Source organism: Cupressus sempervirens, chromosome 6, assembly GCF_028749045.1.
Source record: "Cupressus sempervirens isolate cs-2001-9-10 chromosome 6, ASM2874904v1, whole genome shotgun sequence".
In the NCBI taxonomy this organism is placed as follows: domain Eukaryota; kingdom Viridiplantae; phylum Streptophyta; class Pinopsida; order Cupressales; family Cupressaceae; genus Cupressus; species Cupressus sempervirens.
In genome coordinates this window covers 72,541,160-72,554,538 of record NC_143123.1, presented here as the reverse complement: position 1 = coordinate 72,554,538, position 13,379 = coordinate 72,541,160, and the positions used below count along the sequence as shown (strand labels likewise).

Sequence of the window (13,379 nt, the reverse complement as noted above, 5' to 3'; positions counted from 1 at the left end):
TTCTTTGAATACTTGAAAGTACTGCACATAGAGTCCTATGTGTTTGTCAATGGCAGATTCGTAAATATTGAGAGGATGAAAACCAAGTTCCTGGCATTTGTTGATGAAGTTGTTGATCCACTCAATTTCCAGATGTCAAAATCCAAGAACTTTCATCCACTAATTCAATCTCAAGGCGTGCATCAGAGAAGTTCCAATCAAAAGTTTGCAGAGTGGATGAGGTGACAGAGATGCACGACTACTGGATGATTCAAGCTGACAATATCATCATCCCAAGTATCGAGGAGCTAGACAAAGTAATGGATGCAATGAAGGCTTATAGAGCTAAGGCAGTTACTCCTAAGAAGGCATGATGCTCTGACATTCTTCTAGACATCTGTCATTCCCTCTCTCTTTTTTTGTAGCCATTTATGGCATTCTCTCAGTAAGCTTTTTCTTTGTAATGGATAGTTCTATTTTTAGTTTATTCTGTTCAAGGATGCTCTGCACTACAATCATCAAATGTAACTGGTGATTTTGGAAAGGCCTATATATGTAACTTTTTGAGAAGTTAATAAGATCGGCAAATTATATGTGGGCGAACCCCTGTAGCTGGAACTACTGTGTGTGACTCTGAGTCCATTTTTATATTTTGTTGTTCATTTAGTTACTGTATAATATGTGGAATGAATGTGTTGTTGAGAATTGAATGATTGCAAGTAAACTTGATATTATTTCCTTCATTCAATGGATTGTAAGCTTTATTCTCTTCAACATAAAGCATTATTCTATTCTTCGTGCTATACATTGTAGTTCGTATGTGTAGCTTAGTTCATTGTATGATAGGACCGGAATTAGACTAATGAAGTAGCTGAAAAGGGGACAATCCGGGTATTGTCGAATATCAGTTAACTCAACAATCCAAGAATTGCTCATTTTGTCTTTCCTTCTACTCTCTTGTTGTCGTAGCTAGTCTTCCATGTTTCCATCCTTGCATTTAAGTTAGAATAGACTGCATTTCATGAGCTAGTCCTTATTTTTGAAACTGCGTAGGTTGTTTCAAGTGTTGAACAATCTGGTTATTGACCTCTTCTACTCTCTAGTTAAGAGCATACCCCCGAAAATTTAAAAACAAAATTCATTGCAAATCTTGCACCTAGGGGAGCTGTACCTTTCAATTCAGGGGTCTTTGATAGATTACTACAGTGGCCCATTCTGTTGTTAACTTCTTTGTTCTCCACTAGCCATTGGGCATTTAAGAGTCAAGGTATAAACCAAAGAATTAAAGGAGACAAACTGTTAACCAACACAAGTGTTGTTGTTAGCAAGAATAGACTGAAATCAATCCCAAATTGAGGTGCTTTTCTTGCACGACCATGCAGGAGGAAGAAAGGGTAACTTCTCCACATCATGCTGAAAATATTCAGGATCTAAAATTTTATCATCATCCTCAAATCCAGGAGGGATTGATGCCAAGTTGAAATCCACAATCCTGCTTCACAATAAACTGAGTATAGTCAATGTGTCATATATCCACCTTAGTTCGTACATCGATCCAAATATCTTCTAGACTATGTATGTATAGGAATTGCTTCCTCATCTTGTCATGTAGCCCTCTCTAGTCAAAATATGTCTTGGCTGCAAATCTGTTTAGCGTGATCCTTTGAAGTTCAAATTCCATGGTCTTCACTTTAGGCACAATATCTAATGAGTACCCACAAATCTTCAATGGGTTACGTGATGAGATCCCTACTCCTGGCCGGTGCAAACTGGATTGATAAGTGTGTACCTCCATGAGTTGTCTAGCCAATTCCATAAGTATAATTTTATCAGTAGGGTACCTTGGCAACGTGTATGGTTCTCCCTTGGAGCATCCAACTCACATCCAACTCACATATATGTGAAGTTGGGAAATTGTAACAACATGCAACCATACTCATTTACCTTGTTCCATGCTTCATCAGAGACTCGGTTGTTTGGGAGTTCTTTATGTTACATGATGAGATCCCCACTCCTGGCTGGTGCAAACTGGATTGATAAGCGTGTACCTCCATGAGTTGTCTAGCCCATTCCATGAGTATAATTTTATCAGTAGGGTACCTTGGCAATGTGTATGGTTCTCCCTTGAAGCATCCAACTCACATCCAACTCACATATATGTGTAGTTGGGACTGTAACAACATACAACCATACTCATTTACCTTGTTCCATGCCTCATCAGAGACTTGGTTGTTTGGGAGTTTTTTATCAAATAAGCAAATGAAATGCCCAAAGAAGGCATCCTAAACCCATTGGAAGTGTATCCGACTTTACTTCAAAGGTAGTTGCTCATAGTACCCCCACACATGAACTATAGACCTGCCATTTTTTGTTGACAAACCAGAAAAAGTACTCAAGGCAGCAGCAATATATACCATGTAGGAATTTATGTTGAATACACCAATAGACAACACGTTCACCAACTGCTCACATATTGAATCATTCACTATTTCAGCCCAAAACACATTCTTTTTTGAATTTATTATGAGTGAGATGTACTTATACATCTAGGGTTCAAAGTTGTTTGAATCCTTGAGCCTTGAATCCTTGAGCCCTGACAAGCGACTGAGCAATGTAATGAGGTCATTGATTTCTTCTTTGAAATGACATCGGTGAACATCCTTTATTGGCCATCTAACCATATTTGGCCTTTTAGTGACCAACTAGTTATCATTAATGAACTTGGTACAATAGGAAGTATCCTTGTTCCATTGCTCCATAGCCTTTTGTCTTGTGATGTTTTTAACAACTGGAGTATGAGGAACATGAAAAATACGATTAATAGTCTTGGGATCGAGACTAATGATAGCATTACCATCCTGATCTCTAATGGTTCGGGAGGGTGCATCAAAGTGTTTCGCACATGCAACAATGAATCTTGACTTGTGTTGCCAAGGAAAAAGTAGACAATAGATGAATATGGCTTCATTTGATCCATGTCATATTCTTAGTAGCTTCAACATCGACTCTTGCTAGGAAGTCTTCAATGCTCATGTGAGTTACTTGTGATGGTGGAATGGAATTATGATACTGATCATATTGATACTTCATCTTCTTTTTGTCTTTTGCCCTTTGCTGGAGTAGGTTCTCTCGACATAGCAAAATGGTACGCTTGCACACTAATCACATAAAAATCCCATAATGTGAGAACATCTTCATGTGAGGGATCCATGATAAGTTTTTGATGTAAAAACATGAGTTTTGGGAAAGGTATGGATAGGGAAAATGAATGGAATGATTAAGGATGAAGAATGAACAAATGGGCAAGCTTAGAAAGGCTCAAATATGAGTACAGTAGCCAAAAGCGGGTTTTTGGAGTAAATTGCATATACGACCAGCATGCTTGGAATTAATTGAACAAGGGGAAAATGAGTAACACATTGAGCATAGCACATTTTAATAAGTGCAAAATGTGGGACGATTTGGTAAGCATGTGGGAGAAACTTCAACCATAGGGCAGCCAGATGGAGTTACATGGAATGCGTGATGGTGGGGTTTAATCTTCATTCACATGTGAGGGAAAAATGATCTTGTTTTTCCTTTAAGAACGAGATTTTACACTCAACTGCATATGCAAGTAAAATGAGACCTTGCATATGCAACTTGGAGAAGAAGACGAAAGATAGAAATAGCAACTTCATGTACATAAAAAGAGATGCAAATCTGAAAATGGAAATGACAAGGATTTGCAAAAACAGTTAAATCAAATATATGCAAATGCCTTTAGGAAAATAACCAAAGAAATTTACCTCAACTCCATCAAGAATTAGAAAAACAAGTCTTTATCCAAAACTTGAGCAAATCTGAAATAAATCCAAGAGATTTAGGATTTTAGATTTGTCCAAAGTCGAAGACCTAAATAGATTTCGAAATCCAAACATGGTTTGAATTTGGACATGTTGAGATTGTTGGTGTAAATAAGTATTTACTATTTACACTTAAGTTTACTTAGGTTAATGCATTATTTTATTATTTATTTAGGTGAGACACTTAGGAGTTTGTGTACTCTCATGAATTGTCATGTTCATGACACAGAAGTACGTAACTCTATTTCAGCACATGGTGTCTACAACATTGGAGTTTGCATCATTCACTCAGTTGTCATGTAGCCAACACAATTATTTGCACTCCTAGTTTATCACATGTTGTCTACACCACTGATTTGTGTGATACACCATTGTAGGCTTATCCTCACATCATTGCACTTACTTCCGTGCTTAATGGAGGATAACCCATATCTGGTGGACATGTGCCTGGTTGTATGACTTATCATGTTGCTAACTTCTATGCATTCTAGAAACTCTCTAAAGGCCTTTAAATACAGGCACTCCTTGTGTACTTTCATATGGCATATTGAATGAATATATCGTCATTCTGATCATACTCTTTGGTCTACAGTTGTGCTTGTGTTTGAGTTCCTTGGTCTTGGGTGAATTTTGGCCTAAGCCAAATTCTTACAGAGATGGATAGAGAAATACAATGCTCAAAATGTGGAACAAACTTTGACCTAGCAACTCTATATGCAAAGGCATGTAAAAACAACATCTAGGGCAAGGGATTAGCTTGCAAAATGATGAACAAGCTGAAAATTGAAATACCTACCCTAGAATGCTTCTTGAAGTGATTGGAAGGCATAATCCATGAAGAAATGTGAAGTTTTTGACCAAAAACGTGCCCTAGACGGGCTGTTTTCTACCAAACACATGTATTGGAGAACATGCTTTTACACCAAAATGCATGTAATAGCAAGGAAATTTGCCACTTTTGCCCTATTAGAAGAAAACTTATTATTTGGAGGTATATGCATGTATTTGAGAACATGTAATACCATAAAAATAGCCACCAAGTCTTTTATGCATTTAAAAAAGACATTAACATGTTTATAACTACATGCTTTTGCTAAGAAGATCGCCACCAAATCTAAACGATTAATGACTTTAGTGAATAATGCCCTTTTAGAAAGCTTTTACGTGCTTTAACATATATGCAAACCCTCCAAAAATTGCCACCAAGTCTAAACGTGTTTTTGGAAGTCACTAACATATTTTTAAAACATATGCAATAGGGTAGAAAATTGCCACCCTTGAATCTTTCTCCAATGACGAAAGCATAACACATTTTTGAGATGCATTTACATGAGTTCAAAAGATATGCAGTTGGCTTTGAATTTGCCACTTTTGCCTTAGGCTAAAAGGGAATAATGTATTTTTAATCAACGACATTTGTATTTGGATCCAAAATTCACTTTGGCTTAATATGGGTAAAAACTTCATTTTAAATTTACATTTACATGTTATAAAGACATGAAAAGATAAGATAAGATAAGATAATAATATTAATGTCCAACAAAACACCATAGGGGTTTATGGGACTGAGCATACAAACAGAAGAGCCGACCAAAATAGGAACACCAAATGGTGTCTGAGAAGAAACAAAACAAAACACTAAGCCAGAGAAACCAAGGTAAGGACTAAAGATCCTTCCTTGGTACAAAGAAATTAGTAACATAAGGATATAAACGTGAATGATCTAGAGTCTTAGAATGAATCTCAAAAGCCCGCGTAAATGGTGATTTAACAATACATATGCATTTGATTATTAAAAATGAACTTTAAATACAATAACATATGTAATCGTATTTATTAAAAAAAAAAAACACTTTTAATGATGTTGGGACTTAAAATTTGTTGGGAGTGGATTTGCATGACGTATTTTGCATGTGGATATATGCAATATGAAATAAAAATCCCACTTTATACACTTAAGTTGTCTCATGTAATTATATTTAATATTCAATTGTAGTTTTTAATAAAGTAACATGAAAAATAGTCTTGAAATAAACTATTTTCATAAAACATAAAAAACTATGGTCAAATCAACTCATAATGAGTTGAAATTATAAAATGAACCACAAAATTTTCTTTAAATATTAAATATAATTTTATATTGTGTAATTACCAATAAAAACCCCACTTGTATGAGGTTTTTAATAAAATATGTAGTTGACCTAAAAACTCCCACTTTTTCCTCTATAACTTGAGCTAGACAACTTTGATTTTGATCTAAGTTAGCTCGAAACGAGCGGAATTCAAGGGGCTATTCACCTAAGGAAAAAACAAGACCAAAAACTATTTACAACATAAAGAAAAACAAAGAAAGCACATGAAAGTTCACCAAAATCAAATGTTTGTAGTGTGAGAAGAAAAAATCTTACCAACAAACAATTGGGGATAATCTCGACGGAGAACCTTCAAAAGAACACATAGACAAGAATACACAAAGAACAATTTGGAGATAATGAATTGTTTTGATGACTCCTAATCAATGTGTTAAAACAAAGAGGATGAGCTTACGAATCCATGAGAAATTTTGTAGAGTTGCCTCAATTTTGTAATGTCAAAATTGAGGACACCATGTTGATTATCTAACTAATTCCCCAGGTAACAAAACACTACCTTGTCCAGTTTCGAATTTTCCATCATCTGAGTTGCCAAAATTAATTTTAACTTTTTAATATATTTTGGTGCACAGTAATTTGTATATGTTCATCAGAATTATTACCCCTAGAAATAGGTAAGCACTTTGAATATGATCCTTGATTCTTTTTCTAGGCATCTCAAGTGAACGTAACCATTCGGTGATTTCTTAAACTAATCTAGAAGTATTGGAGACCAGTAGCAAAGCACTGATCCCTACATAGGATTCAATAAGGAGATGATTACAAAAATTAATTATTGATTTTATCCCCTTTTTATCCCATCTTGGTAGAGATGTTGATGGCATTAGCTATTCAACCTCAAGTCTTGTTACATGCATATGACAGCATTTGCTTTCATTGAAGGTTTCTTCTCTCGCATATATGTTTATATTTCCCTAGAAACTGTTGGGAAGATTGTAGTGACTTTCTATTTAATATCACTTTAAATATTGAATTCATATTCTAAAATTAGCTGCTGATATTCAAAATCGAGCTGGCTGTCAAATATCTTTATTAATTACTTCTCCTGTCTCTTGGTAGTGAGTTGAAGAAGAATTAGTTTGGATGCCAAATGCCTATTGTCTCATCAAATAAATGCTGATACTTAATCTTTTGATTTCAGACATAAACTTGTACTTATTGTATGGGATGCTAATACTTAGAAGTATTTGGTTGGATTCAAATTCCTGCACGCCTTTTGAGAGATTGTCTTGAGGGTCCCCAGTTCTGTTTCTTTTGAGCTTGGCCTTTTAAATCCTTCTTAGCTTTCTTCTAAAATCCATTGTTCTTTACATGTTCTCGCATGCATTAAAAAGCCACTTTATAACAATCTCTGAATGTTATCATTTGCTTACCACTTAATGCATGTTTTGATCTCAATTTGGAAAATATCCATTACTTTTGTATTATCTATGTTTCTCCTGATTTTAGGTTACATAGGCTGCATCTTGATCATGTTCTTATGATTGCTGCCAAGGAAACCTCCCAGGCCTATTGCGGCTTGGGGAGGTTTGGAGACTTTATTTTGAATGCACATTTGCAGTCTAAACTATGCAAGGACACACCTTACCTACTGAAGTGTAATGTGTGCAGTTACAATGCCTGAAATCACACACTAAGGCACATGCAGTATTTGTGTGTAGCAAATATTTATAAGTGAAATAAATGGCCATATGTCCAAAGGGACTGCAATAAGTGTGAAAGCAGGAGTGTCTAGTGCATTCGTATAAGGGAATTTAAAATAATTCCCAATTTACACAATCAACCAAATAAAACTCACAAAGGGTAGATGACCAGAAGAGGTATCTCTTTAAAAACACCGGCATCTTTAACACTATATCAATGATAAGTTAGCCGGTGCTCTTAACATTTCAGTCCAATATAAAGGTTGGAACAGTGTCTGTTTAAAATCTTTTAAGTTTTTACCATGTCCAGTTTTCTCGATTTTGTAGTTTTGGTCTGGGTGCAAGGCTTGTTGTGGTCTGTACAATAGATGATGTAGAATAAGACTTTGGGAAGATTTTTTTTTGTTATCTATGAATTTCCAAACTTGAAAATAAGCTTAAGTAAATAGGACGAGCTCTGGTTTTTGTTTGAATGAAGGTATTCTGAGAGGTTTATCTATACTCATTGTGAAAGGCAGTCTTGTGATAGAGAGAAAACTGATCGTAAAATGATTGAGAGACTCTTCAAATATGCTCCTGATATGTCAGATTATGGTTTGAAGCTGTGCTGAAGGAGCTTTCAGGTAAAATGGTAACATTACCTGATATACCATGGGAACTGGTATGTGGATCCAGCTATGTCGAAAGTGATGGTATTGCACAAGCTTTTTCATTAAATATTTTTCAGCTCAGATTATGTCACACCCAAACCTGTCCTATTGTATTCCTTGTACATGGTTCATTGATTTACCAACTGGTAAAATACTAAAGTCTGAAGGGTTGTTCAGCTGCCTGCTCTTATCCCTGGTCATGTACATGGGACATCATCAGATCCCTTGACCCATTTGTTGTTGTTGATAATTCTGGTCCCTCCTTTACCCAATGCTGTTGAAGGCTAGAGCTTTATTCCTTATTGGATCTCTTCTCCTGGCTCTAGCATCAGCATTTTTCATGTTTTTCACAGGTGAGTGACATTTCCTAGGATTGTTCTGTACTACTGGCTCTTTATAGACTGCTCTGTCTAAGATTTATACCTTTCTTTTCAAGTTCTTGTCCTTGATCTAGATATCAAGTTTGTTCTAAATGTGTTTATTTATCGCAGACCTTTTGGTACTCCTGATGTGCTATTCTAAATTGTTATCTTGATTTCCATTTATTATCTTTGGCTATAAACTGCTATTGATTAATTACCTTCGTTCCCTTTAACAGGGGAGGGTTCCTTTAAATCAATATCGCTGTTACCTGCTATAAAAATGAAAAAAAAAAATGTAGTATTCTGTAAAGATGATGTACTCCAGGGAATTTTTAGATGAATGTGCCATATAACATTTACACAGGAATGCACGTGTTCTTGTAGCATAAAATATTATGATTCTGTTTAGTGGCTTATTTGTTTTAATAAATTATATTATTGCGACAGTATATCTAGATTTAATTGTGGGAATCTAGTGACATTTTTCACATAGTGGCTTTTGACTTGATATCGATGAAGTTTGAAGTATTTCTGTTCTTTTGTATTGCATGCAAATTGTGGAAATTGGTATTTTGTTTTCAAGGCAAGTTTGTGAGATTGGATTTCATAAGTAAGGTGCAAAGTTTCCATTTCCATCCAATTGAGTTCTTAGACAGTACTGGCGAGACATACAAAATGCAATTTTTTTTAATGATATTTAGGCTTTTAGCCATATTAGCTGTAAGCACCTGTTTGTGTAGTTGTCTTTATCCCCATATTCCATTATGTACGTTTGCAATTTACATCAGGAGAGGTACAATTACAGAATTGAGGTTCATGGAATTTGTATATTTTTGTGACAGTTGCCTTCATTGTGGTGCTGGTGAAAGTTCTACTCCAATGATGCGTCGTGGCCCATCTGGGCCAAGGACACTTTGCAATGCCTGTGGGTTGGCATGGGCCAACAAGGTTAGACCATTGATTGTTGAATCTTTTGTGTTAGGTTAAAACTGTAAAAGATATATTATTTCTCTTGGTTTGAGTTTGATACATTTACAGCATTTTGTTTGATTTGTGGCATCAATGTGCCTTTTTCCTTTTTACTAATACATTTTGTGACCCTTGTAAAATGTGAGTTTGTCTTCCCTTTATTGTGTAGTGTTAATTATCGTCCTTAGCATTAAATATCCATGCTTGAGCCTCATCCATTGTGTTTTTCTTTATGATATTACCGAGAGATTCTCTTGCAGGGAAAGTGAATGATGATATTTGTAATGTCCCTGATCAAGTTGTTGCACTATTTCCTTACTTTTCCAATATAAATAATTTATTCGATTTGTCCTTAATAATAAACCAGATCATTTAATATAGTTATATCTCCTCATAACCAAAGGTTCCATCCATACTTAATGATTATTGGGAATCCTGGACCAATCGTGTATGTTTACCATTTGTCTGAGCATTTGATTGATATAGTGATTTAAGGAATCACTCTTTGTCCTTAATATGATAATAATCTAAATCCTTCAATAATGAGCTAGTATAAAGCCCTTAACAGATTGTATTCTTTCCTCATGTGGGGAGTAAGAAAAAAATTAGATCACCATTATTCTCGTCCGTAATTCATAGGATTGAATGAGGTAGCAATGCCAACTGCTTACTCCCTATCTCACCCTTGCAACTCAAGCAAATAGCATTCTTAAACAATATGGTTCTGATATTTTTATTGGTTCTGAAATATGTCCAAAGTACGATAATATTCTATTTATTTCTTTCCTTTCTTATCGATCTTTGCTTCCTTTTGTCGTTCTCAAATAGACTCTTTATACTTCTGCTATGACATGCGATCACAGATTGCTGACACTGATTATGTAGGTCAAATGTTTTAACAATGGTACATGCTGATGTGTATTTCATGGCTGAGAGGAAGCGTAGACTATTTTTTTTGTGTTGCTGGGCATTGGGATCCAATAATATTTCTTTTCTCTGAAATATTTTTGTTGTCTATTCTCTGCAATAACTATGTGCTCCTTTCCTTATGATTGTTATGTGATTATATGTTGATTGTTTGATTTTGCCTTTTGCTGCAAATGGATGCTATGGATGAAACTATATTCTTGTTTTTATCCCTTCTTTTATGCGATGCCTTATTGGATGCTGAGTAGGCTGAGAATATTTCATTCCATCAATATGATTCAATTAACAAAACATCTCATGAGTATCTGCAACAGTTTCTGATCCCTTCGTTGGTCTCCACCAAATATTATAATTCTGTACCGTATTCTTTGAATCACTTACACTGCGACAAATGTATAGAATATCATTATGTATTCATTAGTTGTGTTGAACAGTATCAACATCAAGGTTCTGAGTCAGTACTGTTTGTGCCTCTATGTAATGCCCCTTGCTGGGACCTAGTTAAATTGTCTCATTTTTTTTTGTTTTGATTTGAACTTTAGTAGACTAATTTCAAATCCTTCTTATTGGTGTATAATGTTCCTTACATGCTTTGTTATAAGAAAAGGTGTCTTTTCGTTAATTTATTATTATTCTTAATATTATGTTATTAAAATTAATATTATCATATATGTAAGTATATACTTTAATTTATATATTTTGATTATTATTAAAAGTAATAGTATTTTATTATTTTATATAATAATATTCAATTACCATTTAATCCATCTTCATTCATCAATATTGTTATCATTATAATGTAATATATTGTTTGATATTATTATTGTATTATAATGTAATTTATATCTTAATTATATTAATCTTGTTTTAGCAGGGGTATCAGTGTCCTCCCCTCTCAAATTTATAACTTTTCTTGTAGAGCATATAATTGTATGCAAGAAAGCATGAGGGATTCATGGAGTATGCATCAAAACACAAAGCATACATGAAGTAAACGCGTAAGTGCATGAAAACACGAATTAGACACATGAATGCATGAAGACATGAAGTAGACTCAAAGCAGACACGTGAATGCATGAAGACATGGAGTAGACATGATGCAGACATACAATGCATGCATTCCTGATTAATGGCATACAATTTGTAATGAGCTAGGGATAAGAAAAAGATTTACAAAAAATTACTTCTTCAATAGAATCCTGCAACCACAACTGATCATTAGTACATATGAGTATATATAGATTTCAAAGAAAGTGTGTCATGATAATTTACTCCAAGCCAATCCCATACTAAGTCCAAGAGTGGAACTTTGGCCCCCTTAGCCTCGGTGTTGGTGTTTATGCATCCACACGAGGTGGCCTACTTAGTGGGATGCTTGTTTTGTTTTTCTCTTATTATCGTTGTTAGTTGAGAAGAATACTTAGGATGTAATCAGATGGCTTAGACACCAAACTCAACTGCCTCCCTCAAGGTTTTTGTGGATCTAAGCCCTTAAGCCCATCTTGGATGTGTCGTCAAGGCATTGGTTGGGGACTCCTATCCTTACCCATCTCGGAATAACCTATTGACTGGATTTAAACTAGCCTCTCCCTGAATACACCTTGTTCTCTCTGCTGAGGTTACCCTTATAGGTAAGTTAGTAATAATTTAATAAACTATATATGAGTTGAAAGTTCATGCTATTTCGGTTATAACTTTGGTCTAAAAGGAATGCTAACATGCAATAGGTCACTTTGACACCAAACTCAACTGTCTTCCTCAAGGTTTTTGTGGATCCAAGCCCTTAAATCCATCTTTGACATGTCCTCAAGGCATCTTTGGGGATGCCGATCCTTACCCATCTCAGAATAACCTGTTGGCCTTTCCCACACTATATCCCCTATTCATTTCTTCTATTTCATAATTATAATGATTTGAGCATGGATATTATTTAAATGAATTGATTAATAAGTAACATACTTATCTCAGAGATTCATAATGTGGTGCAGACCTGGATATTTGCATACAAATTTTCAGAACTGTAATGGCTCCAAATCACACTAGACAGACCTTTGATATTATACTCAGGCATGGAAGACAACAATTGGATCAAATCTGAGATGTATTCAACTGCAGGACTGTCCAGGAAACCATAGAAATGGTTTCTACCTGCCAACGCTACTACTGGGTGAAATTTGCAGCTTCCAAAATGCTAAATGGAGCATCATCCAATCATTGCATATTCAAATGAAAATAGGAATTAGAAGAATATGTCTAACATTATTTCAGACAAACACTTAGTGGTTTATCCTCCGCTTGGATTAATTGCCACTTTCAGAAGTAACATGTAACACCCTACTAAGTAGGGCCAGGAAAGAAAAATCTTCAGTGCTATCAACAGTAAGAGGTCAGCCTCATGTGCATTGAGATGGAAGTAGCTTGTTTGCTAAGTTGCAACTCACCTTCAAAGCTTGACTTGCAACCCGTACACCATAGGACCGGCATAACTTCAGTGCAATTTAACAGTAACTCCCTGTGAATATACAACAACCACTAAACATGCGGCTCAGGATTCTTCACTTCCAGCCCACATGCATTGTCTGCTCGAATAGAATTGAATCTTCACGGTAACAGTGGTATAGTTTGAACTCTCTCGAACCTCATTTTCTGAATGTACCATGTGTTTGTATAGACTCCCATGCTCAGGCCAAGTTGAATAGAAATCATGATCTGAAACTCCACTACATTTTCCAAAAGGAAATCAACGAACCATTGCAATATATCTAAGTTGCTAATTCGGGTTCTGGTTTGGGTAAGGATACGGGGTTCGGGTACGACAATTTTCCCCCCTTGCAGATTCGGGTTTGTCCAT

General features: G+C 35.3%; 1 protein-coding gene across 2 annotated transcripts in view; it reads left to right on the top strand.

The window, feature by feature from the left end:
* LOC149551209 (uncharacterized) overlaps positions 1-13,379 on the top strand; it is a 185,799-nt gene that overhangs the window by 110,426 nt on the left and 61,994 nt on the right. For both annotated transcript variants that reach the window (XM_089786784.1, XM_089786782.1), the window contains exon 13: positions 9,475-9,580. In XM_089786784.1, coding sequence (XP_089642910.1) covers positions 9,475-9,580 — 106 coding nt within the window. The remainder of the gene's footprint in view (positions 1-9,474; positions 9,581-13,379) is intronic.